The sequence below is a fragment of the Microchirus variegatus genome (assembly GCF_963457635.1).
Source record: "Microchirus variegatus genome assembly, chromosome: 4".
NCBI classification, from domain to species: domain Eukaryota; kingdom Metazoa; phylum Chordata; class Actinopteri; order Pleuronectiformes; family Soleidae; genus Microchirus; species Microchirus variegatus.
Genome location: NC_139805.1, coordinates 9,486,877 through 9,514,149, shown reverse-complemented (window position 1 = coordinate 9,514,149; position 27,273 = coordinate 9,486,877). Strand labels below are relative to the sequence as shown.

Below are 27,273 nucleotides of genomic sequence, written 5' to 3'. Positions count from 1 at the left end.
AGTTAGCAAAGAGCGATTAGTAGATAAATCAGCTTGACCCACAGTGGTATGCTTTTTTTTCATTAACATTGTACACATGGAAGCATGGTGGAACAGCAGTGTATCAATAACAGCACAAAATGCAATGAAAGCAGTTTGTTGGGTCAAATAGCTCTGGTAACAGGTCTAATTGCATCTGTGTCAGGTTCTCAGTGCAGGTACATCCACCACTGCAAGCAGCAGGATGGAAATCAATACGCCCTCTCTGCATCCATGGATGAACTAATTTCATTGAAGGTTTTTTTTGTAAGGTAGAGTGAGAGGTGGAGAGAGAGAGAGCGAGACAGAGAATGTGTGCACATGTGTAGGTTGATGAAGGTCATTGTATAATCCTATTAGAAAATGTGTCTTACAAGAGAGAAGGGCCTAGGAGTGTAAATGGAGACTCAAGTTCCACAGTGTAATCCTTTAAACTCTAAGCAATAATCTGATGAATGAGAGGTTTGTATCTTTCCTTTTAGAAGAAGAAGAATAATTAGTCATTTTTTGCACACAGACACACACACCAATTAGTGATAGTGAATTTGTCCCTGCATTGAACCTATTGCTTGCTCAGGGGCACACAGGACATTGGCCCATCCTGAGATTGAACCAGCAACCTTCTGGTTACAAACCCAATGCCTTTTCCTCATGGACATATTAATAAATAAATATTTTCAGCCACAAAAAGGTTAACCTACTACAAACTATGCTCATGCAAGTCTATGATTTTTAATGATATGTTCACCACTGAAGGTGAAGAAGATTTGTATCTCTATTTAACTCACTCTTTCCCTGGCCCAATGTCCATTACATCACAGCACTGTGTTGTTTTGTGACTTTGGTGTTTGAAATCTTTCATTTGGATTCACCAGAGTGGCACAAACGTATTAAACAGGACAGCAGTAGACGAGCAGCTGTGTCCCCACAAGCTAAAAACACTGATCGGCACCGACTCTGACAGTTCCTCATATAACCACTTGAACCACTACCTGAACACTTGTCTTGTATATACCCTATTCTATGTGCACTTGAATATAGCAAAAGGGAATGACTTGCATAGATCTTAAAAAAACAAAAAGGATGACAGTAATATACCATTATTGCAGCACTGGATTTGGCCGAGATAAGGGGTGTGAAGACTCAGCGTCCTAAGGATCGGTGGTGGTTTGACCATCAAAGGCACAGCGAAGTTTGACTGATGCTTCTCCTTTTCTTGTGTCTGACAGCAGGAGCTGGAATTAATGCTGGAAGGCGTTGCTTGGGGAGAAATATTTGTCACCACCTGTAAAATGGAATTTTGGAATGTTTTTTATTGGATAAAAACAACTGTAATTTATTGTTTTGAGTTAATGTGCTTGATTTCCTTCCATAAAAATAAACAAATGATACTTCAGCTGAGGTCGTCTTGGTCTGGATCAGATCTGGAGTGATGAGAGGGCTGGAGTTGGGGGTAGTCGAGTTGGTAGGAAAGAGTTCATTTGTCAAGACTGGGCCCAGTCCACGAGAGCTGAGTGTTTGGTCATTTAGCAGAAAACTTAACGGGTTGGCCCGTGTAGCCTGAACAAGACAAAGGAGTAAGACCTCAGCAACATTTGTGCAGACAAACGGAACTATACCATATTCTATTTTGAAATATGTATTATTTAAATCTATAGGTGGCTGCAGTGAAAAGGGCACTGTGAACCTGTGTAGAATTCTTGAAACAAGATGAACAATAATTAAATCTAAATGCTCTTACATAAGGCTACTCAAATGTTGTCAAAAAATGCTTTGTATCTGTGTTTTTATTAGCAAACCCTCACAATAAATTCATCACATGCAAGTTAGGACTTTAACATTTCCAAAAATGCTTAGTACAATCTGTTTCCATTTCGTCATCAATGTCATACAAAAGCTGACAAAATGTCAGCATGGCTGAGTATAATCAGTGTCAGGTGGTGATACCTGGGTGTAGGGGCTGACTTCATTGCTCTCTATGAACTCCAGCGCAGGCATCTCTTCATCTTCTTCCTGAAACACCAAGAAAACATCCTGTGTGCATCACATTTGCAGTAGTGTGTAAACATCTTAGGTCACCATTAGCTTTGTTGTTTTAGCAAGGCTATAATTACCATAGAGTATAATTATTTCTCAATAACCTGATTGGAACAGACTCAGAAAATACAGGAAATGTATGCAGTTTTAAAATAACACATTTTCCCTTACACTAGAACAATATTACAAACCTGCGAATGTAACTCTAATGTTACTCATTAAACCTGTGGTTGTTCATGTTGACAAATGTACTCAAGACATGATTGAGTATTACATAAACATGCTGTACAAGGTCACAAACAAATGTAACTATGCGCTCATTTTGACTCATTTTGTCACAGGTCGATAAAGAGATTCCTAAATCTACATACAGCTAATCTTGTAGGTGTGTTACATTAGACGTTGGTTATCAAGATGACAATAATGTTACATCGTATTACTGCACCAAACAGATTATGCAAAAGCCAAAATCTGTTCAAAAGTGCCCATGGTTCTGGAATGAATTCCTCTATAACTGCAAGATTATTACATCGAGGAGCAAAAGAACACAGAACACATCTTCTTTGTCACTATGGAGATTTACTGTATTCATTTTCTTTTATAGTTGCCTTGTTCAGTCCTTGAAAACCAATAGGCATCAAACAGTCAATTAATTGGCTGTCATTTATTGACCAACAAATAGTGTGACCTTCCAACTATCTGACTGTGCATTAAGCAGCAGTGGACTGGATCCACTAACCATCCCCCGCCCCCCAATCCACCTTTCAGCGAGTTAGATCTAAATGTGTTTTTAGTGCTGCAGTGGGCCTGCAGCACTGACTGTGGCTGGTAAGATAAGAGCTATGAACAGGAAAAGAACAAAAGCCTGCTGACAATAACAATAAAAGACAGGGAAACAAAGAAAAAGTAAGGGGAAGAAAGAGATGAAGAGTGCATTCTTTAATAAGAAAAATGTCATGAAGCCGCAAAGCAAGCAAAAAAGGTAAGCAGTGATTCATTAATTTGTTTAGCTGTAATTGTAAAAATGTAAAAAAAGAAAAAAAAGTCAATAGTACAGAACAGCATAGCTAGAAGTGTGTCTGTTAGAGATGGACACAAATATGATGTACCATTGGGTACCTTATACATTTTTTTTTACATAAAAATGTACATTACTTCATATCTAAATAAAACGTATGTGACCAAGACTATACGTACCTTTAGGGAGGTTGACATGGACTCATCTGGAGTGTTTGCTGGCTCAGTGCAGGTCATTTCCTCCTCTAACTCGGGCAGATCAACCTTTCCCTCCCCCAGATAAAGACTTGCTGGATTGCTTTGGAGACACAGCTGAGGACAAAATATAGGACCAGTGAATGAACCAATGACCTGCAGTCTCCTAAATCTAAGACATAAGTTTCTGTTTTACGGCTCTTATTTATGTGGTGAATATTTCTCAAAGTGATTCAGTACAGTGGCGTAAACCATTGTCAATATAACTGTGACATGCTATTAACGAGGCTAAGGTTGTGTGGCTCACTGATGCACTCTCTGCAGGGCTACAGGGTTTCCCGTGTCCCTGGTTCATCAGAGCAGTGTGGATGTAGATGTCATGAGCAGTGCGTGTGTCACACAGGTAGAGCTGCAGCACATCTCCCGTGTAACAGTCTAGAGCGCCCACCAGGGTGCGATCACAGCACAGCTTCTGGAAAGAGGCCACAGCCTCAGCAGTCCACCTGCCCTGTAAGAGTTGAACCACGATTCACTGAGCAAAAGTAAATCTGTACAACATTATGACTTTTGCTTTACATCCATATTAACCTCTATCTGCAAGTTAAATATAAATATAACTGTCATACTTTGTCATTGAACGCCTACAAGGAAGGGTTTTTAGACATGCTACTTGTGTACAAGGAAATGATGCAGGATTAATGTGCATTACATTTTGAAGCTGAATAGTAAGGTGCAAACAGCTAATGGTTTACATTTAACGGCAATATGTAAAAATAATTTTAGCTTTCACACTTACAGAAGTAGGTTTAATTCCAGCGAGGGACGAAGGAACAGCTTGTGCTGGAAGAACTGAATAACACAACCTGGAAAGCAAAGATGTAGAGAGCTGAGCAGAACAAACAACACACACTGACCTGGTTAGTAGTCGCTCGAGATGACCCTACTTGAGGAACTTGAGGCTGGCGCTCTGCACCACAGTCATATCGCCGAAGTCAACAAAGTACACTTCAACTTGAGTCGGGCTGAGGATTTTTTGGATCACCACTCGGTAGAACCACAAACCTGCAGGTGACACACAGCAGGCCTGACCCTGTCGGACATATTTCTTGGGGAGGCAATAGCCCTCCGCCACATCAGAATAAGTGTAACATCGCCTAAGCAAAAAGAAAAGAAAAAAGGTCACTGCTCTGAGAGAAGCATGACAGGTTTTAAACATAGTTCGTCTAACCAATGACCAGTGAACTCTTTAAGTATGTTTGCTCGTTTAAGAATTTCTTCTTAAAATGAAACAACCGGCAAACACTATCAAATTGGTATCATACAATAAAAATACAATTCAAATTCATGTGTGCAGTTAAATATTAGGTGTATTAGATTAGATTTGTTTTTTTCTTAACTTCTTAAAACAACCAGTAAATGAGAGTGAATGGATCAATGGTCAGTTTTTACACAAGACAAAGGAGCAAGTGCATATTAGTTCAAATAATCATCAACCCCACCTTTGGAAAAAAAATACTTTAGCTGAGTAACAACCGGAGGTATTATATTACTGACTATGACAAATAAAATGCTGATATTTTGCTTATAGCTGTGTTCACCACCTCATCTCAATCATCATGTCTTCCATAGCGTGCGCCTCCTCACTATCACTGAAGCGGATGTAGAAGTGTCCCGGCGATTCCACCTGTTCCACCACGACTTGTACCAGCTCTCGAGCACTGTGACGTGTCGGTGGTTGGAGACGTTGACTCTGCATGGCATCGAGGGGAAGCGCAGGGTTCCGATGCACATTGACAACAGTATACACCTCAGACACCTAGATGAAAAAACAAAACAGAGAACATCAATATGTTATGCAGGTGTTCATAACGATCATTAAATTACAAACCTGCCAAACCTACAGTGACAGATTGTGGCTGTTTTAATTGTGTTTTATTTTCTAGATTGTTCTCTTTAGTCTAAAAAGTTTTTGTTTTAAAAATGTTCATACATGCATACAGTATGTACAAACGTTATGTCTCAGTCTATACTTATTACATATTATACATATATGACAGAACAGAAGTACTGGCTAAGATGGACATTATCATTGCAATCAAAATAAATTTAATTCCTTCTTATTAACTCAAATATACGAGTTTCTGCACAGTATTTGTCTGCTGCCATTGACTTTCTATTTCTGTATTTCTACGCAAATGTGAACAATTTCTTAAAACATAAAATTAATGGTATAGGTCCCTACCTACATTTTCTAGTGGTCTGGCCTAGTCCTTCTCCCCATTCGCTAAAATACTTTTTGATAAATAATTGAAAATGTATTTATTTCATCACTTGTTTAAAATGTCTATTTATCTATAATTTATCTCTTCACTCACTGGATGAACCTTCACAGATATATTTCATTGCTCACATGTAAACACACCATATAGGCTTTTACAATAAAAATGATTCTCCTACACTGACTGTACTGTAAAATATGAATAGTATATATTTTCTATATGTATGCTTTTTGTGTAACTTTACATGGTGTGGGTTTATGCATCACCTTTTGTCTGGTGTAGCATTTTTACCAAGAAAAAAGAAATGCATGTTCATTCTAACACATTCAGGTACACTGAATAATGTACAACAATATATCTAACCATTTCCAGCATCTTTGAATCGCTACTGGTCTCCAGCTCCTCAGTCTCAACATCTGTGTTATTATTGTCATCTGCTTCCGGTTTGCCTTCCCAAGGAGACTCTTCACAGCTGAAGTCGATGCTCATATATGACAGCTCCACACTCCCTGTTTCCTTTGAGACTACGACAGAAAGAAAACATGCCGTTATGTCACAGACAACATTTAAAGATTTTATGAATACATGCACGTACACACCTGATGGTGGTCTGTCACTGTCTTTTACGTTCATGATTACCCAGTGATGTCCACTGTCGTCTTCTGCAGGTTTAAGGTGGAAGATGTCACTCATGGCACTGATCAGTTCAGTGACACTGAAGAAGCCGCTCTGCTGCAGTGGCAGCTCCTCACCCAAAAGCCTCTGAAGAGCATAAATAACCGTTGATGTGAGCTGCCAAGTATCGTCTCAGTGCATCTGTAATTACTAGTTTTTACCTTATACTCGGCAGGCAAATCATGAACTGACAATCCACCCCTGGCCTGACCTATAACCTGTAGAAGTATGAAGATACAAAGGATTTTATTACAATATGTCAAACTGTGTGTCCTGCTTATGGTTTGCACCATTGTAAGACAAATCTATGTGCTTAAATAAGAGGTGTCAATACCACATTGGATGACAAATTGATTTTTTTTTTTTTAAACTCAATAATGATATTACATTACTAAGATATAATATTGTTTAGATAATCCAACACCTCTTGGATATTTTCCATTTCTTTCCATCATGATGCAGGTACAGCTTTGAATAACAGACATCAAAGTTACCGTGAGGCTAAACTTTTGACCAAGAAATTCTAATTAATACCTCAGAGTCCAAGAGAAGTATTTTTGCCAGGGATAAGGAAATTACATTTTGAAGGATGCATGGACAATCCGAAAACAGAATGTCACAGACTGCAGCTGTCCCCCGTGCTGACACGTTAATCAAATGGAAGTAGCAATCCAATTGGAACAAATGTTTACTTTACATTTCAGGCAAGACACATTTGTTTACCAACAAGTGACACAAAATAATTTGCTGATAAACAAACAGGAAGTCTGACCTTTTGCAGTTTGTCCTTCAGCTCTAGACTGATGGTGCTAGCAATGCCATTCTCCAGGATTGTTCGATGAAGTTCCTCCTCCAACTGATGTAGAATATTGGGGGAAAAGAATGAAGATAATGAGACTTAAACTTAACAACAGCACATTGTGAATGCTTACAAAACATTAACATAACCAGTGTGTGCTATGGCCTGTTCTCATTCCGAGAGTGTCTTATACCCCCCACTCCATCATATAACTTGATGTAGACTGACGGACACACACAGTACCCTTCCACGAATAGGACTGAAGTTGAGGTCAGGGCCAAAAAAGAAATGATGATAGGTTAAATATCCACATTGGGCTTAGTGGATATTCATTGTTGTCTCAAACTCAGCCAGACTTTTATTTTAATAATAGCATCAGCATTTCCATCACCAATAACAAATCCATAAATAATTATAAATAACAGTCGATATATCTTCTTTGACAGTGACTATCGGCTTGATGCTGTGACAGAGTGATATTATGACACTTAGAATGAGAACAGACTGGAATATTGCAATAACATGCATAGTGCGCCCATAGTACAAAATAAGCACATGAACCCTTTATAATAGAGTTGAAGGAAATCAAGCCATTCATAGCAGAATATAGTTATTCAAAGTTTTGTTTGACAACAAATTATTCAGTGTCTTAGTTTCAAATGAACACAAACCTTGAGGATACACTTCTGTAGGAGATGGTCTTCCTGGTTGAGCCCCGGTTCAACTTCCTGGTTCTTCTCAACCAGATGTGGCTTGTTACGGTCAGTTATTGGCTCTTTACAGACAGGGTCCATGGGAGTCTCAGCAGAAGACTGGGTCACAGGACTCTGCTTTAATGAGACTTGATTTGGACAAAACATTTCAAAATATGAGTATTAAATAATTTATGCTTAAAAATGCTTAACCGCATTGCTGATCCCTTCCTTTGTTTGAACTGCATGATGTTGAAAAATGTTCCACTTTCTAAACAGCAGGGCAAGCGACAGCCAATCAATACGTTATACAAATATTCAAGACCAGGCGGTAGCCAATCAAATCCTATTCCTGCATTTAAGGTCAAACAGTGAATCATCCAAACAGAGCTGTCAGGCAAAGTTGTCACAGCACAACACAAAATTGTCATTGCTTTAGCAACTCCTACAAATTCAACCATGACAGACACTGCTCTCATGACTTTTTAAAAGCTGCCTCCAGCACCAGGTGTCAAGCATGATAGTACAGTATACAGACAGTGGCTATAGTAAGTAAGTAGAAAAACATTGTAGAAATGTGGTTAAAATTGCCACTTATACTACTTTTTCAAAACCCTTTATGTTATTAAAACACACCTGGGTGTAAACCTGCTGACAGAGCACTGGTACCTGGCCCTTTGAATGGTGGCTTGTCAGTTCTTTGGGATAGTGGCTTTAAAGGTCCAGTCTTCCTTGCTACATTAAATGGCATGAGCAGTGGCCTGGGTACCATGTGATCCCTCAGTCTTATGACTGAACCCATCCTGGTCTGCTGAATTACAACGAGGTCCGCCACTGCCGCCAGCATCTCTCCAGTGGTGTAAAAGCCATAGCTTTGGACACGCAAGGGGTGGCCAAAGCAGCGCAGGAAGCAACCCTCCAGGTCAGATAACCTGAGAGGACCCTGAGAGAGGAGCCACTTCATTATTCAAGGAAGACACCATATTTGCAATGAAAGAGCTACATATCAAGAACCACTTTGACCTCCATGCATCTGATTTAGTTGATGCGTTTCATCACTTTGTTCATAATTGTCATGTTTCGACAATGGCTGACATCATCTTTCTGGCTTGAAACGCCTTTGATCAAATATGTGAAAAATCTGACAAAATCAAACCGTCAGGCTTATTATAGAGAATACTCTAAATGGATTTTGGTAAAGGACAATCAATGATGACATCCTACCTGAGAGAGGAGAAGGCAGAGCTGAGCCCTGAGCTGGGCAGGGAGAGGTGGAGGACCACAACCTCTTCTGGGAAGGACCAGAGATGGGGATGTGCGAGAGTAGTGGGGTGAGAAGTAATTTGTGCTGACCCTCTTGGTTCTCTTGTCAGACTTAGACATGCGCTGCTTGCCTACCAGCTCTTTAATGTTCCGCGTGGTTTCATCACAAACAGCTGCAATGGCACAAACCAAAGTGAGAACATGTAACACTATCTTAAAAAAGGCAACAAGAATGAGGAACTATGAATCTGTCATTATAAGCAAACTAGGTGAATTCAATGCAAACACACGCTCAAATTAATTAGTGGACCTTACCGTTTAAGCAAATGGTACCATCTGCATTGATGCCAATAGACACCACATCAGGCATGTCCTTCACCATATCCATGATGTTCCTGAAGCCAAGGAGCTTCAGGGGCATAGGATGACCCAACATGCCCAAATAGTCTCGTCGGAGCTGATCAGGATCCAAGCCCACCTTGGATGAAGTGAGCAAGGCACGAATGTCCTTCTTTAGATGTGCCAAAACCTCTTCATGGTTCATCTTGCCTGTATATTCACAAAAAGCACAGCAAGAGGTAAAACATGGAAAAACAAAAACACATGCAGCATGTCCTGAACTCTCAGTAACACAACATACTAGTAACAAAAGGTTACAATCGTATTAAAGGACAGCATAACAAAAAAACTGAGTCACTGTGTTCATGCAGATTGTTTTTGACAGAGCTACCTGCAACCAAGAGTTTTATTATCGAGTGATCTATTAACTACTTCGATTATTTGTTTTGTTCTTTTTGTTTTGTCAGCAAAGTTACACAGAATTAAGAGAACTTTATTTCTAAAAAAAAAAAATTTAAATCACTCAAAACAACTTGCTTTATTGTCAGCAATTACTTTACTAGTCAGTCAATTAATTCATTGTTGCAGCCCTAATTTTAAAATAAAAGAACAACAATTCTAGGAGACAGTTCTCAAACATTTGTGTTACCCTTTTATGAAATTCTTGTACAGTAATTGCTTTTCTTTTTTGAATAAATCTGTGTTACAGCAGCAATATAACAGGCACATGTACAATTAAAAAATGATAAGTGATAAAATATGAAGTACAGAAACCTTAGGAAAAGTAAAATATTATAGAATATATAGATGTTAGAATATATTCCACCACAGCTATAAATAAAAATATAAGTTATCATAGGATAAAGCATATTAAATTAGATATTAGGGGTTAGCAAATTTATGGAAAAACAGATTATAATTATGCTGGGGAGAAAAATCCTGAAATCCACCATCACCACCTGAGAGTGGCTAACATTTTAGCAAAAGTTAATTAGCATCCACTTTAAAAACCTAAAACCGGATAATGCAGTCCAGCGTAACATAATACAGCTGCTGTATTTCTTTAAACTCAACTAGCAACATCTGTAAACACGGGTCACTGTTTCATGACACTGTCAATTTTTTTATTTTTTTTTAATTGAGGGCATGGCAAGACTCTATTGTTAGCATGTAGCTTACCTCTACCACTCCACGCCTGCGGCAACAGAGCACTACGACGACTACCGTGACCGTATTGTGCTTTGCTAGCGTCAACCAGGTATACTAATCCAAAAATATATGTTAGAACATAGTTTAAAGTCAATATATCAGCATAAACCGGTCCTCACTGTTGCTATGTGGTTAATTTACAATAAATTGAAGAGTCGGCGATGCGGCGTTATCGTGAAAACACATGGGAGAGGAGTCATTCGTCATGTGTGAACCGCGGCCCCCTGGAGGTCAGTGCAGGTGTTGCAGGTGAGCTGTAAGAGGTCATAAAAACAAAGAAACGTTTTCTGTTTTACAATCAATCTTTGTCAATTGTTCTGTTCACAGGAGTGGACAATTTAAGGATAAATGTTTAAGTGCTTTGTTCGTACCCTAGATAATTACGCAAAGTTCAAAATGCAAATAGCTATCCAATTATGAAATTAATCATATGTATGGAAACAATTAATCCTATAGTCTTGTGTGTTGATGTGAGCTGTGATTTAAGGTTTCACATGGTAAGAAGAATTTCAGAATGTTGGGACTTCTTTTCTTTTTTTTTTTTAATACACACTTATGTTGCACTCAAGTATCAATGTATGCAATTTATTTAGTGTACAAATACAGTATTTTACAGTCAGAGATTTGCAGTAATCAAACATCCTGTGAAGACACGCTCTTAAAACTAGAAACATACCTCTTGCCTTCTTTGCAGACATCTGAAAGCCCTATGGAGAAAAAATATTATTATCCATTAATCAAATTTTAAACATTCATAACAGTTAAAAGAAATATAAGAGTTTTTATATATATATATATATATAAAAAAAAAAAAACTACAAATTATCCAACAGGGAATAGTTAAGTACGGGTTTATGATGGAGGGAAAATGGCAGTTTTTACAGATTAAAGTTGTTGCACATTTGAACTTTGTGCATGAGCTCTGACCAATTCTGTAAATCTGAGAATGTATGTCCTATCTATACCTGACATTCATGTATTTCACATGTAGGACTGTGACTTTTGAGTGACTTGTAGACAACAAGTACGTTTAAAATCAATGATGTACTTTTTCATACTTAGATTTGGATTGACTTTCACAAAGCCACTCTATGTGTGCCACAAAATTAAGTTCCAGTTTCATTAAGTTTGTATTATGAAGGAGTGTAGTGGCCGTGTTTGTCCCTGTAAAGAAAAAAACACTGCATCAGCTCTTTGGTAAGGAGATTGCACATTCCAGGTGAAGAGACACTGACTCCCTCAGCTCTACTGTTACAATGTTGCTCTTAAACTGCATACAGTGGTTCTGTTATGAACAAAATAGTTTGAGGGTATAAAGGTTTAAAGTAATTTGGATGGCACTCAAATAGGAACATATTAAATTACATAAAAAATAAATAATACAATTAAATTAAATTAAAAAAGATAATAATTTCCCTACAGAATAGCTGTAGACAGTAAAACACTTCCTAAATTGATGCCTCTCCTTGTTTTTAGGTTGATGTTGTTTCTGTGATATGATGATGGTCTTTCAAGACATAACTAACAAAAAAAAGTGGTAGAAGAGAAGAAAAAATACTTTTAAGTGAGAATGAATTAATGAAATAAACATATCCAGTTTCTGTAAAAAGAATAATCTCAATCTGTGGAAATTGTGCCAAACATAGTTTATTGAATATTATGCTCATGATTGTTCCCTGACCTAAGCAGAGAGGGTAATATGTGACACTCCCTCTGCCACCCTATACTCCCAGCTTCAGTATTTATGTCAGTGTGTATGTATTCTGTCTCCTCACCACAGTGACTCCACATCAACACCTCCAGCCAACGGAAGCAACTCTTTGCTTTATCCCAAACAGAATACCCTCCATTAACCCATCACACAGAAACACCCCACTGTCCACTACAGCAACCTGACAGAATCCACAATGACGTCCAGGAGGGAGAGTGAGAGGGGAGCCATCGTCCCTCCGAGGAGTCACCGGCAAAGGACAGCAAAGGCGAGCCGGATTCCTGAGGCAAGGAAAGAGCGACTGCAGAAGGACAAACCAAAAACAATAAAGGTTAAGGTAGAGCAGGAGGCAGAAGTGAAGGTAAAATCCACTGTGGTGGACATAGACAGAGTGAGAGATGACCAGGTCAAGGAGGAGAACCTGGGGCCCCTGGAGTCAGCAGAGCAGGAAGATGGTGAGTTGAAGGCTGAAGATTAGCCCTGTTGATCCTTTGTCTTCTGTAAGAAAACATAATTGTTTTTTTCAGCTAATGTATTGGCATTTTGTCGAGTTAAATATTATAATATATGTAATTTGTTTACATTTCTGAGCTGAGTTTAAGGCTAAAAATGGTGTTTCAACTTTTTCTTGACAATGGTTGGAGATCTTATGAAGTGCTGTGGCTCTCTGCAGGTTTGAAGAGCATGGGCCTGGGAGTGCTTGAGTGGCTGCTGATGGTCTTTGTCTTGGCACTGGTTCTCGTCTTACTCCCTCTGTCCATCTGGTTTTGTGTCAAAGTACGAACTATACATCGACCAAACACACAGAGCACCGTGCAATGATCTGCTTCATGAAAATCCTAATCTCATGCTGGAATGTTGTAAATTATTATACATGAGTACTATAGTACCAGTTCAAACGTCTAAAAACCACAAGTTGAAATAGGTAAACATTAGTTTTTCAATTCATTTCAGATGCCACAGTTCAAGTTTGCATGAGGAGCAGAAGCACATTTGCATTATTTCAGATTCTCTTAAGGTCCTTATTTGTGCATTAAATGTCAAAATGACAAAGTAATATATTTATTTATTTATTTATTTATTTCAACCTCAGCAAGTTGGAGAATATTTGGACACATTAGTGACCACTGCTACATGCATCTATACAGTCATATTTTTATGTTAGTTGGATACTTCAGCCATCACTGGGTTGTTGTGCTTTTTTAATTCATATAGACTGACTGATGGCTGTCATTTTGAGTGACAGGTAGTCAGGGAGCACGAGAGAGCTGTGGTCTTCAGACTTGGTCACCTTCTGCGTGGAAGACCCAGAGGTCCAGGTTAGCACAGTTCATTTAAAAGCTATTCTTATGTCTGCCAAGGATGTAATGTTTTCTGCCATGAGCCTGTTTGTTCTCTGTGTGAGCAGCATAACTAAAAAAGTAAAGGACAGATATTGATGTATATGATTGTAGGTTATGGCCAAAGGAAGAGATTATTAGATTATTGTGGTGATCAGGTAATGGATCCAGATTCCGGATTTAAAATATAAAAGGGGAGCGTGATTGATAAGTGTGATAAAAAATGTATGTTAAAAACAGAATTAATGACATCTGTGATCACATTTTTTAGCCCACAAAATCATAAGAATTTTTTTAGTTAAAAAAAATCTGTCCATAGATCAAACATTTCTCTCTCCTCTGTCCAGGTCTTCTTTTCTACCTCCCATTCATTGACGTGTGTCACAAAGTTGACATCCGACTGAAAATGCTGAAGGTTCCTCCTCACACGGTACAGAACAATGAGTAAATGTAATAAATAATGATATGAATGAAGGCACATTAAACCATTACAAGAGTTTACATTAAAGTTAATTAATGTGAGCAAATGAAGGCTGTATAAACGTCTGTGCACAGGTGGTGACAAAGGACTTGGTGAGGCCAGAGCTGAGTGTGGTGTGTCATTACCAGATAGAGAACATAGCTCTGTGCAGCACAGCCCTGTCTAGTCTGACCACAGTGTTGCAGACTGTTGTCCAGGCAGCAGTCAGAGATGTAGTCGCCCAACATGCATTCAGCCACGTCGTGCTGCAAAGGAGAAGGATTGGTCAGCAGATACAAACAGCTGTTGACTCTGTCGCTTGCCGCTGGGGCATCCGTGTGGAGAGAGCAGACATGTAAGGAAGTTAAAGAAGCAAATTACTTTTCATGTGCATGTAACCCGTTTGTTTTCATTGTGCCATTTTAAGAGTTGTAGTTCCTGGTGAGGGTGGATTGTGCTTGTGTTTAATTTTCTTTCAGAGAGGAATTCAGTTTTCCCATGGAGTTACAACAGAGTCTGGCTGCTGAGGCTCAGGCCAAGAAACAGCAGCAGGCCAGAGTAAGGGTTATTTATATTATAATAATAATAATATAATAAGATATAATACAAAACATTAGACTGTAAACGTAAAACTGGTAGAATGTATCTACAGTAAGTAAAGTATCTAACTGGCAAGTTCTTTGGATATTATATGGTATTACGTAGCTAACAGCAGAGAAAAACAGTGTGATTAATGCACCCTTTTCAGGTGATAAACACTTTAGAGGATCACCTAAAACCTCAAAAGTGTTAGAAAATAAAACGCTTACAAATACATCAGCCCTTCTCTCCTTCAGGTAAAAGCAACAGAATCAGAGACCACTGCCTGGGAGGGTTTGAGGGCCTCCTTCCGTCACCTGCATCCTGCCTTGGTCCTTCCATTCCCCCCAGATGTCCTCAATCTGACCTCTGACCACTCATCCTTACCTCCACCTCCACCTCCTCCTGCTGTGGAAGAAGAAGAAGAGGGGAAAAATACAGAAGAGGACCAAGAAACAGACTCACCAATGATGTGACGAGTTTTAAGCTTTTGGTTGGTTTAAACCACTGAGAGTTGGTGAAGGATCTGAGCCTCTATCATGGAACACAAAAGCAAATGCAATAAAAAAGACAGCAATGTCCATTATTGTTACAAATAAAACCACATAGTATTGTTTTTTTCACCTTTTTATGATTTTAATCCAACAATTCACTCAGAAAAGGTCCAGAAAAGTCAGACTGTTCAAATTTTGAAATCTGAGCAAACACTTGAAAATATTTTGTTGCATAACACATCTGCAATCTGAATAAGGACAATATCATGATAACTGGGATATTCAGATAGTTTGTGCACTATATTAATGTGTTATTGCATTCCTCTCTGATCCTATAGAGAACACACAGAGCCTGAAATTCTGTCCAGATGTGTAATCACATGTCTTATCAGCGTTTCTTGGTCCTTTTGGTGCTGCTTGCTGCTTTGACCTCTGGAGTTTTCTTTGGAGGAGCTGGGCGTGTTACTGGTGGTGGAGAGGGTGGAGGTGTTGTCTTTCTCTCTGCAACACAAACAGAGTAAAGACATGAACTTCCACTACACTTTTACACTGCATGTTTGCGCTTATAAAAGTAATTACATCTAGTTTGTTTAGTCACTACCTTCATTAATGTTGGGCTCCGGAAGTGGCCGAGCCTGCAGTTGCAGTCTCTCTAGATCCTGAATCTTCTCCAGTGCTGCCTGCAGGGCTTCCTCAGCTTTTAGGGCTCGATGCTCAGCGCTCTGGACCCGCAGCTCAGAGTCACTGTCAAACATGACGAGTGAAATCTGGATGATCTTTTGCAGAGGGAAGCTCCAAAAAAAACTCCACCACAATAAAAGCTTCGACTTACTGCAGTTCTTGCTGCAGTAACACCACTGTGGTCAGATCACTAAACGCTTTCTGAGCTTCATCTGTGACCGGAGAAGCAACCAGTTCATCAGTCTAACAGAACGACAGACAGACACATGGTCAGAGAGACTGACAGAGACTGTTCATTTTAACACAGAGAGAGCAAGAGATGCCAATGAATGTGTCTGATTTAATTGCCTGACCCCACTCAGATGGATACTGCTCTCTCCCAGCTTCCTTTGTGTGATGTTTCCATCATAGCCAATCTGCCTCACCACTGGAATCTCACAAACCACCAGCTCCCCCTGCAGGACAAACACAGCACTGTTCATTGAGAGGTTGACGTGTGTATCTAAGGAAAAGTAAAACTCATTTGTGAAACTCTATATATTTCATGACAGTACACACTTAAATTTCCACGTTCACTGTTCATATGAATGTTTCTGTGCAGATATCAACTTATCAAAGTGCAATTGATAAAATATTACCTCACAAACATCTTGCTGTTGTATTTCATGTCCTTCAGCTGTGCTCTGTGAACACACAAGAGCAATCTCATTACAACCACCCTATTTAAAACAGTCTGGATGGATGGATGGATGGATGTAATTATCCACATTCAATTGACATGAAGGCAAACCACAATTACTAGATTCAGATTAGCTCCACATATCCAACATGATATGCATTTAAATATTGTGTAACTTGCATAATAATACTTGCGAACAAACAAGGTTTAACCTTGGTTCTTTGGTTAAATGGAACAGTCTGATTCACAACAACATCCTGCTCCACTTCCTCATGTACGGCAGTGATGGACAACTTTTCCTTCACTGGTAGATTACAGTTATGATTAGTTTGGAGTGTGTAACACTGAACTACACTCCCTCATCTCAATGCGTGTTCTTAATATGACTGACATCTTTCAGGTCTGCCTCAGCCTCATCTTTGACTTCTGCGTCACCCCTGGATGTTGCAGGCTCAGCTGGAACCTCTTCATTCACCTGTAAATACACACACATATGCTTTAATAATTTCAAACATTTTGCTAAGATGATTCAGACCTTAACAAAAGTAAACTGATATTACAGTATGACAAACAATTGTAATCCATATTTTCTGATATCAGCTCTATTTCACTCCAATAATGTGACGAACTAGGTTAAAACATAGAGTATAAGCAACAATAACCACATCTATACTTCACGATCGTTTATCAATACACTCACCGGCCACTTCTTTCAATAAAATATGTACATTATAAAATATTGTGACGTCTTCTGCTGCTGTAGCTCATCTGCATCAAGGTTTGACATGTTGTGTTGTGACGTGTAACAAGTGGTTATTTATGTTCCTTTTGCCTTTCTGTTGCATAAAACCACTCTGGTCTTTCTGCTGTGACCTCTGACATCAACATGACTGTTTTTTAGCCAGAAAACTGATGTCCACTGGATATTCTGCAGGCTTAAAGCATGGAAACCCCAGAGCTGTTTGTGATAAACTCAGACCAGTCAGACAACCATGACATGTTCATTGTCATTGTCATGTCATTTAAAGCATCTGTACTCTACTCTCATGTTAGGTTTGATCTTTAGCAGGCCACCTTGACCAAGTCTACATGTTGAGGAGTAGTTGAAAAAAATGGCCAATGAGTGTGTAAGACATTCATGATTATTTAAGTCAAATCCTCACCAGGGTCTCCTTGCTGTCTGCTGGAGACACTGAGATGGAGACAGGCTGTTTGACAGGAAGCTGCACAGGACCATGTTTCACTCCTGAGAGCAGAATTGCACAGGTCTCCACCCAGTCAAGGCATTCCCTCTGAGAACATAGGTGCACATTAACAAAGCTAACACACTCATCATCATCATCACGGTGTAGGTTTGCAATTCAGTGTGGCTGGTGAAATGTCTATATCTAGATGTTTTACCTGCAGCTTTCTGCACTCATTCATCTCATTTTCATTCTCATCCTGATGTGGGGAAGTCTGCTCCTGCAGAATCAGCTTGTGAATGCTTTAGTGAGACATAAACCATTATTAATGAGTTAATCCTCTTCTGTTGTTAACTTGTCTCAAAGTTACTCTCACATACTTTACTGCATACTTATTTAATCGGATTAAAATCGACTGCTTGAATTTAAACTGTTAAAAAAAGTTAAAACAGGTTAAAAAAAAAGAATAATTGGTACCTGGTGATGTATCTCGAAAAACTGTCCACTTTCTCAGACAAGAGCTTGGCATCTTCATCTATTGTCTGCAGTGAGATGTTTGTGGTAAAGTGAGGATCATGTTCATGGTCCTGGTCCTGGCTCTCACTATGGTCAGGTACCGTGAGGAGCAACAGATCCAACATCCAGCGGGTCTGAGCCGTGTGAATAGAACCAACCTGATTGAAGACAGTGACTTGTAACATTATAAAATGTTTGTATTGAACAACTGAAAGCATCAGTCTCCCCATTTTATTCAGATACTGTGGACCTGACACAGAGTCTGAAACCACAGCAGCTCTGGTTAATTTCCTAAAAACGGTGATGGGGGTCGTCCATCCTCTGCTTCAATCTCCTGTGACAGAAATCATCCCACTGGAGTGTTACAGTCAGGCAAGGTGTTTGAAAATAAGAACATTTATTTCAGTAGAAAGCAGAAATGACTGCGAAAAACAATATAGCACTAAAGAAGGTATTGGATACTTTGAGTTACAGTCTCCTCCAAAAGTATTAGAACTGTGAGGCCAATTCCTTTATTTTTGCTGTCCACTGAAAATATTTGGGTTTGACATCAAATGAAAAGACAAGAAACCACTATCATCAACATAATATATTAAGCTTCACTTGAGCGACTTTATTTACTTAATAATTGTACAGGAGTTGTAAAAACACATAATCTTAGGAACGATTTTGGTCATATGAAGACATTTAAATGACTCACATTTTTGGCAAACTATTCAAACTAATCATCAGTTCATCCGAACCTCAGTGGTATTTACCTCGTCAATGAGTCTCTGGTTCTCACCATCCGTAAATTTTGACAGGTTGGTTATGAACTCCTTCACTTCCTCTAACAGCTTCTCTGTCTCCAGACTGTTTGAATAAACAAACACACAACAGAGCATTTTAGAAGAAAGACACATAATAACCAGGGAATAGTTAAATGTCGATAATAGATAAATGGACATTTATTTATTTCAGTGTTAACTATGCATTCACTGTTAATTTCAAATATTATCACTGGCGATGAAAACAATGTGTTTATAGTCTTATAAGGGTGTTATCAAACTCAGGGAAAAGCATATTAATGGACAGTCAGAAGTAAATTAGATTACACATTTGGAAAAAAATATAACAGACCTACTTTAGTCTATACATATGAGGAAACATTTGTTACTGATTTGATAGAAGATCATTCTAATTTTAATATATCACAAAATAATTGAAGTAAATCAACAGTCAGAATATTAATTTAGAAACAACTAAATGCCACATTTCTTGTAGTGAACATTTTTCATTATTGTAGATAATTTTGAATCTGTCTCCAAACAAAATTCCTTATTTTGAGCTTTTTCCAAGAAGGATTATATAAACAGAACCTTTTGAAGATACATATGAAGTTTTTAAAAACTAGGAAAGACATACTGTATGTTGGATTTGTCTGTGGCTCTTTCGGTCCCTTGTCCCACTGTTGTCTTCATGGTGGAGACATTCTGTGAGATTTCTTTGGCTGAACTCTGCCAATCACACAGTGCCTTCTCCAACTTCAGCCAATCAGAGAGAGACATTGATTCTGGTTGGTGAATTACTGCATCAAACTTGGAAACCCAGAACTCCACAAAGCCAAGTAGTGACATCAGGTTTCCATGAACCCCTGAAAAAGCAACACATGCGTCAATATCTTAGGGATAATCCTGCACAATTATGTAGACTTTCACAATGACATGAGACTGGGTTCAAAATTGTATCTCTGTTAGTGCTCACCGCTCTCTCCACTGACTCGTGTGTCCAGCTGGTTGAGGAGCTCAGATAGGACACTGACCAGCTCTTTTTGGACCCGTTCACTCTCGGGGGGCTCGCCATCAGGAGAACAGTGTCGTCTGAGCAGCTGCAGGCTCTTATTCAGCCATCTTTCCTGGACACGTCCAAGCTCCCCCAGTGTCTGCTGGCAGCAAAAAAGCTTCTCACCTTCATAGTGTTCACACTGTTGGGTTAACACCTGAAGTGAAACAGACCACACAAGAACGTCTGCTATGGACTGATAACTCCCCAAAAAAGCTCTAAATATGTGAAAAACTGTTTTAATGATAACTTTTAAATCCTTAGAATGCTTTTAATTTAGTGGCACGGTCATCATCAACATGAACATTCATTCAGCAGAAATTGAAGATAAAAAATAATACTTCTTTTTTTATATATATGTGTACCATAACTGGCTTTATGGAATCCTATGTTTTTCATTACCTCAGAATGAGCCAATTATATAATATATAAGGCTCATTTATCAGTAGCTGTGTCAGCACTAAGGTTTTGTTTTTGTCAAAATGCTCTGGCCAATTTGTCCATTCGGGCTCCTGTAGAAACATGGTGCTACAAGATTGTGGCTTCTGTAAATCAAGGTCCTTGTCTAAAGTAGATACAAAGGGTTTATTCTAAGGATACAAAAAAGCAAGTGCCATTCATCATTCGGTAGGATTTTCAACAAGTGAGTGTTAGTGGACACATCAGAGACAGACAAGATAAAAGACAGAAGACTGAAGTGAAACACAGCAGACAGGTGGCAGATGAGAAGTATCAGACATGACAAATGTGGATTAATATAAGAGACTGGGAGGCTGCAAAGAACAAGATGAAAGTGATGAGATGATGTGACAGGACCAAACATCAAATACTATGATTGAAATAAGAGAAGACGGATGATCACAGGTGTGAAACAAGTGGATAAAGTGATGACTACAATAAATGAAACACACACACACACACAAACAAGCAGGTAACCAATGTCTTACATTTGACCACTGCTTCAAATCAGCATGAATATTTTCCATTGTATTTTTCTCATACATTGGTTCAGGACACCTTATAAGAGAGAAAGAACATTGGCACATTAACACATGTGGCCCATCACTTAATCATGTTACTATGAAAACATGGCCCAAAATATTCCTTTAAACATATAGAATATATTACTAAACATTATCATAAAATTCCATGTATGAGGTTTTTTGGTGTTTGTTATCCATGTGATTATTTGCTTGATTTCAGATTTATTTTGCATCATAGCTATGTTATGATTGTGAGGTATACATTGTTCCATCAAAGCAAGCTGATGCTGAAGCTTTGAAATTCTGTGAAATATCATCATAAAAATCTTAATTGTGATATAATTATGGAATATTATTATAATAATAATAATAATAATTTTAAGCTCATATTGTTTTTTTTACAGTTTAACGGTTTTTTCCTCTAGACCAACCCCCTCTTGACCAGACTATTTGGCCCCAAGGTCATTTGAGTTTGACACCCCTGAGCTACACTATACTGTGTCCCAACAAAAATGAAATATTTGTGTGTTACATTTAAATATCTAACAGCATTACACTCCTAGAACTCAAAGTGCTAAATAGAACCATATGAGGTTCTTCAGCTTGTCCTCATAGGAGAACCCTTTTTGGCTCCAGGTAGAACCTTTTTATAAAGCAAATGTAGAAGGACCCTTTTGGAACCCTTATTTCTAAGAGTGTGTTATAATAATGATAATATAATTATATAATGAGGGAAGATGCAGTCATATTCTTTGGTATCTAAACTTGTCGTACTTGTTCTGTGTGGTGCAGCAGGCGATCCATTTTGTGATGCCCTTCTGGATGGTGTTTATCTCTTTCAGCTGAACTTGCTCAGTCCTTTTCATCTGGGACATGAAAGCAGAGAGCTGCTCTCTCCAGTCGTCACTAAGCTCCAGGATTTCATTCAGGTCCTCGTTGTCCTAAAGCAGGACGGTCACCATCACAGTCATTGTCTATCTGATCCGTGAGATATACTTATAGAGTAATACTGGAGGTGGAAGCTTGTGTTTATGCCGTGCAGTTACCTTTGAAGTGAAGTAAAGGATGATGTGCTCTGCCGTCTTGAACCAACTCTGCTCATGAACATGCAGTTGACGGACCAGCTGCAGCTTCTTCACACTGATCACCTGACAATCAGAAAAACTTAATCTACTGATGCTACGTAACAATTGTGATCATCTTTGAAATATTTGATCAATAAAACCCAAGAAGCATAGAGATAAATATTACAATTTAAATATATAACCAGTTGTTCAGCATATTTAGCGCTTTATATTATTACCTTGGCTGCAATTATCCACATTAATAACTAAGTAACTAACTGAGGTGATTCCAGTTGAAGGAGAAAGAAAAAAACAAAACTACATCTGGGCTTACACACCTTGAGAGCGAGGCAAAAGGTCAGCTGGCTCCAGCTGTCTCTCTCCTTCGTCATCTGAAGCAGCTGAGCCTCAAGGCGACCTCTCTGCATCTCATAGAGCTGGTGGTAACTCTGAACCACACTGAAAATAACACATCAAAGTATGAAAATACAAATGCAAAATAGAAACAGAATAAGCATAATGATGATGATTATAAAAGTATATGAAAAAGTATTAAAAACATTGTTACTATTTAAAATAGTCAAAGTATGAGTTTGAGTATGTGCTCTAGCTAAGTTCAGTCCTACAAGGGACAATGTCCTGCACCGAGCTAGTGTTGTGAGGACACATCTCAGTATGTTCACATTATCAGCTATATTGTTCAATTCTGAGTCATTATTATCAGATTTAATAGTTCACATTCAAGTGTCGTGCAAATGAATTTTATGTGGATGTGAGTGTCCAGTGAAATGACACACGTGTGCACACTCTCTGTCCTTCATTGTTGTTTGGCTCTGCTACACTGGTGCTGCAGGTCAGTGAGGATAATGCTCAGTGTATGCATATAGGCAACAAGTCACATTGATTCTAATATGAACATTCAGATTCATGACATGCACATTATGTACAATAGGGGAGGGAATCACCAGAGACACCACGATATGATATTATGATATACGACGAGTGTTTGTGAAATCTTATATTGTGATATACTCCCACAATAGTCCTCATGAGAGAGTTCATTTGGCACCATCTAGTGGACTAAAACTTCAATTTTTTTTTTTTTTATGTTAATCCACAAAAGTTTAATGTTTTGAAACATCAGTTAAAAATGTATACTTGGATAATTCCACATTGCAAAGTACTGTGATATTTCCCTGAATCATTTTTTCCCCCACTCATATACAATCTATGACCACATCCGAATTTTGTTTGACAACAAATTTTCACAGAAATCACAGAAATTTTTCAGCCTGAAAATGTGAATGTAGTCTATGCTGAAAGGACTAACTCTGAGCTGGTGAGAGTCTGATCAAGTGCATCAGCCAGTTTCCCGTGAGCATTCTGTGCTTCCTGGGAAACAAAGGCATCATGGTCTCTGATGTTTGACAGCTCCCTGTAAAGAAAGCACACATTAACTCAGAAACAAGCACATATACTGCATTTTACATAGTCATACATTGTATTAGGTGCTACGAAAGTATTTATTTTTTTCTTGTGGCATTTCCTTCATCATGATCTAGCTGCCTGACCCTGAACCACATACGTGCTGAGCTGCTGCATGGATGTCTTGATTTTGTGAATCTCTTCAGTGAGCCGGCGATCCAGAGCCCGCTGCGCCACCGCCTCAGTGTGCAAAGCCTTCAGACGGCAGGGGATTCGCTCCAGCAGAGACTGGTAGCGCTGTCTTGATACACAAACATGAGCGCTTCTGGGGTCATTACTGTGTCTGAAATCTCTCGAGGTTATCCCATATCAGTTCTTATTTACATCCATATTTACATAAGTTGGTTTTATGTGGTTTGTAAAGCGTTATCCCAGTGCTGCGGCTGCTGCTCACCTGAGCTTCGCGAGCAGCTGTCCTCTCTCAGCACAGTTGACGCTGACCTGCCGGATCACTTCATGGAAAACAATGTTGTAGATGTTCTGCTCAACCTGCACCAGCTGCAGCAGGCCCTCCATCTGCCAAGACGTTGTTCAAAAACAAACTGAGTGCTGATGTTAATTCAGTGTCATATAGAAAAATGAACACGTCTACTACTACTATTACTTTTTATCTGATGAAGAGCTGCTAAATAGACTTTCTCACAAGATATATATTTAAGTCTACTGCTACTCTTTTAAATATATGTTACAGTCAGAATCACACTTTTTTATTATTCTGTTTACACAACAGCATCACAGCGCTGCTGCTGGCCACAGAGACTCACAGCAGCCTGTGTACATTGTGCTTATCTTGCCTGGGAGAGCTGAGTCAGCTCCTCAGTCTGTTGATCCACTCCAGCCTTTTCCAGCATATCATCCATCATCCTCATCAGCTGGACCACCTCTAATCTGCCACTGGGCTTCCTGGACTCACAGAACACACACAAAAAACGTGTACTACCATGCATTTAACAGTGTTCATTCATCTCTAATTTTACCAACCTATCCTAGGATATGTAATGAACTATTACAACGGCTCAAGGTTTGCCTGTAAATTAAATGAATACATCCCAACTCACAGTGAAGGAAAGACCCGTAGCTTGTGCTCGTCATCCTGCAGCTGCACCGTGAACGCACTGACGAAGAGAAGCAACATGAGGTGACACACATGACTGTTTGACAATGAAGGTACACTGTAAACTGAGTGGATGATGACGATAATGAAACAGACTCACTCCTCATAGAACTCAAGGTTTCGCAGCCCTTTGTTTTTCAAAATGTGATATTCTTCTGGGATCAGACTTTCTGACACACTCGGCTTCTGAAAGACAACGTGGCTGTGATTTTCACCTCACACTGCATACGTAGATGAATAAATGAAGACACACTTTTCAACTGCTGCTGAAAAGTAAATTACAGTTTCTTAAGACAGTGGTATATCCTGCATTTATAGAGTATACAGTCAACAGATTCTTATTCAAATATCACATCAGATGCATGTTGAAGAAATGTTTTGTAAGATGATATTTTGTTTATGTAAAGTTACTAATTTACTTGTATTATAAGCCACATGTTTAAGGTAATGGTAAAAGGCAAAAGAAACACAGTTGTACTTTACCTGTATGTCACAGCTATTTCTGTCGATGAGTGGTGGGAGGGCTGTTGTTTTCTTCTGCGTTACCATAGCATCACACAGGAATGAAATATCCCTGAATTTACACCAGTAAAAACAAGAGACAAACACACACCTATTCACTTTCCGACTTTTAACAGTTCAATTTTACATAACTAAATTAAAGATAACTAATAAAGAAAGATAAGAAAACGAATAAAACATACAATTAATGGGGGCATTACGTCATGTTCAGTTATGAAAGTGGAAAATCTAAAGTATTCTGTCCTTTCTTGGTATCAAGATTAAACATGTGTTGCCTACAGTTCAAGTTATTGTTGTTGTTGGTATAACAGACCTGCCTGCTCCACTCAGTGTTGTCGGCTGCTCCAGAAAGTATTGATATTTCTTGCGTCCAAGCGGGTGATGCCAGACTGCATCAGGTCGTCTGATTCCACAACCCTTTAAACAACCAAACAAACAAACAAAAGCACTTTAACAGCACTGACGTGAACAGATTTCAGTCCTGTAGAAACAGCTTTCTCACACACTGTATGCTTCAGTGTACCTTGCACTGCCGATGATGGGCAGTGTGTCCCAGAGTGTTCCTGTTGCAGACAGTGGAGGTCAGGCTGACCAGCAGTTCATCTGGGATGATGTGGTTGTTGAAAGGAGGGAGTTGTGTATTGCTGCTCTCCACTGGGACCTTCAGATAAGGCTCTGCTATTGATCGAAAAATAATACTTTGTGGACACGTGGACTTGAAATGGTCACACTACGAGTCTATTCTCTTCTCATCTTCTATTACTGTACCTTCTGCAGATTTCAGCAATCTTAAAAATGAACTGTTATGAATCACACTGTGCAATATAGTTCTAATATAATTGGGTATGACATCAAATATGCAGTCTGTGCAATGAGGACACTTAATGAAGTCAACTTTGCTTTGACGTCCCGGTCATGTTGCTGTGTAAATACCTTGTTTTTGCTGAATTTGTTTTTCCTTCTCCCTACTTCCTGTCTTGTATGGCACCACAGGCCACAAAATATTATTTAGAATTTGATTTCCCCCCCATGTCATGCTACCTTTTAAGAAGAGGTTGTTATAGCCGACAAAAAAAATCCAAAATAGTTTTCATTGTAAATTAACTTGTATTAGTACAATTTCCATCAATTTCAACTAACATGTAAGTCTATGTGAATACATTATGATGTATAGTTTTATTTTGTTAGCAGAAACTGAGGAGGGACACATGGACCTTGTTTTATTTATGTATTTATTGGAGTCAGATTAGCTGTTCTCTGTGGATCATCGTCAGTCCAAACCTGACATAATGAGATAAAATACAGGTAAAAAAATTACACATTAAACAGCAGCAGCTGTATCTACACTGACACTGTGTGTGAGGTGATGAGTTGTTGCAGTCTGAGTGATGTTTTCTTCACTTTTGTTCGTCGATAATCATCATATATGACGTGTTAGCTGTCATGCTAACGCCTCCCCTCCCCCACGGTGTCTCATTATTTCACCTGTGTTGTCCACAAATGTGTCCGGCCTCGAAGAACCTGGCGCTGAACTGGTTCTCAACGTTGGCGCCGACATCTCGTTGTCAAACGTTAGCGACTTTGGTAAAAGTCACATGGAAAAAGAAAGAAGAGAGTTTTATTTTGCCTAAACAGAACCGTCTCTACGGTCTCTTCAAACAGCGACTTCGACTTCCTGGTCACGTTGCCATGGAAACGTCAAGCGTATTCTCATCTTACATATAAACTGTATAGGCTACCTAAGTTGTTAAACGTATTAAAAACTACATTTGTTTTATTTATGTATTACAATGTAAATAAACACAGTTCTATTTCTGTAGACATTATAGTTTATACAGTCTAAAAGTCTTAAATGTTCAGACGTGGTGGGAAAAACAACAACCAATTACCTCAAAATACTTACTTAGTTTAGTGTCATATACATTAAACGTACAGTGTACAGTCAGTGCAATGAAATGCATTTTGTCAGACAGACACCTTTTTAATAAATTAGAGGGATGAGAAGGTGTTAAAACTTATAGTTTAAGGCGTTAATTTAATTTGAAACACTTTAAACGAGAAGCTAAAGTGATGTCCAGACATGAAGGAAGCAGGAGTATAACTGTAACTGGGTGTTT

At 38.8% G+C, this 27,273-nt stretch overlaps 3 protein-coding genes across 3 annotated transcripts; 1 reads left to right on the top strand and 2 right to left on the bottom strand.

Annotated features, from left to right (window-relative positions):
- Positions 1 to 1,169: 1,169 nt before the first annotated feature.
- On the bottom strand, positions 1,170 to 9,522 carry tdrd5 (tudor domain containing 5; the record flags this gene model as incomplete). The annotated part of the gene is made up of 16 exons (XM_083887773.1): positions 9,309 to 9,522; positions 8,937 to 9,148; positions 8,382 to 8,655; positions 7,692 to 7,861; positions 6,994 to 7,077; positions 6,383 to 6,439; positions 6,146 to 6,308; positions 5,910 to 6,070; positions 4,869 to 5,083; positions 4,212 to 4,421; positions 4,064 to 4,130; positions 3,575 to 3,775; positions 3,253 to 3,384; positions 1,966 to 2,031; positions 1,411 to 1,578; positions 1,170 to 1,253 (listed from the first exon to the last, which is right to left on the bottom strand). Exons 1-16 carry the CDS (start codon positions 9,517 to 9,519, stop codon positions 1,170 to 1,172), a joined length of 2,475 nt encoding a protein of 824 aa, XP_083743899.1. The 5' UTR covers positions 9,520 to 9,522.
- A 2,908-nt stretch (positions 9,523 to 12,430) lies between these two features.
- nphs2 (NPHS2 stomatin family member, podocin) lies at positions 12,431 to 15,089 on the top strand (the record flags this gene model as incomplete). The annotated part of the gene is made up of 7 exons (XM_083887772.1): positions 12,431 to 12,689; positions 12,908 to 13,011; positions 13,481 to 13,553; positions 13,922 to 14,004; positions 14,130 to 14,389; positions 14,514 to 14,592; positions 14,871 to 15,089. 7 exons carry the CDS (start codon positions 12,431 to 12,433, stop codon positions 15,087 to 15,089), a joined length of 1,077 nt encoding a protein of 358 aa, XP_083743898.1.
- Positions 15,090 to 15,495: 406 nt separating this feature from the next.
- Positions 15,496 to 26,714, bottom strand: axdnd1 (axonemal dynein light chain domain containing 1; the record flags this gene model as incomplete). Its single annotated transcript, XM_083887771.1, has 26 exons — positions 15,496 to 15,608; positions 15,709 to 15,851; positions 15,940 to 16,031; positions 16,142 to 16,243; positions 16,427 to 16,471; positions 16,859 to 16,942; positions 17,631 to 17,759; positions 17,869 to 17,953; positions 18,129 to 18,325; positions 18,926 to 19,019; positions 19,572 to 19,800; positions 19,911 to 20,145; positions 20,936 to 21,005; positions 21,746 to 21,912; positions 22,018 to 22,119; positions 22,374 to 22,494; positions 23,366 to 23,470; positions 23,621 to 23,761; positions 23,915 to 24,036; positions 24,315 to 24,423; positions 24,579 to 24,635; positions 24,735 to 24,820; positions 25,118 to 25,208; positions 25,470 to 25,573; positions 25,680 to 25,834; positions 26,642 to 26,714. 26 exons carry the CDS (start codon positions 26,712 to 26,714, stop codon positions 15,496 to 15,498), a joined length of 3,051 nt encoding a protein of 1,016 aa, XP_083743897.1.
- Positions 26,715 to 27,273: the final 559 nt, after the last annotated feature.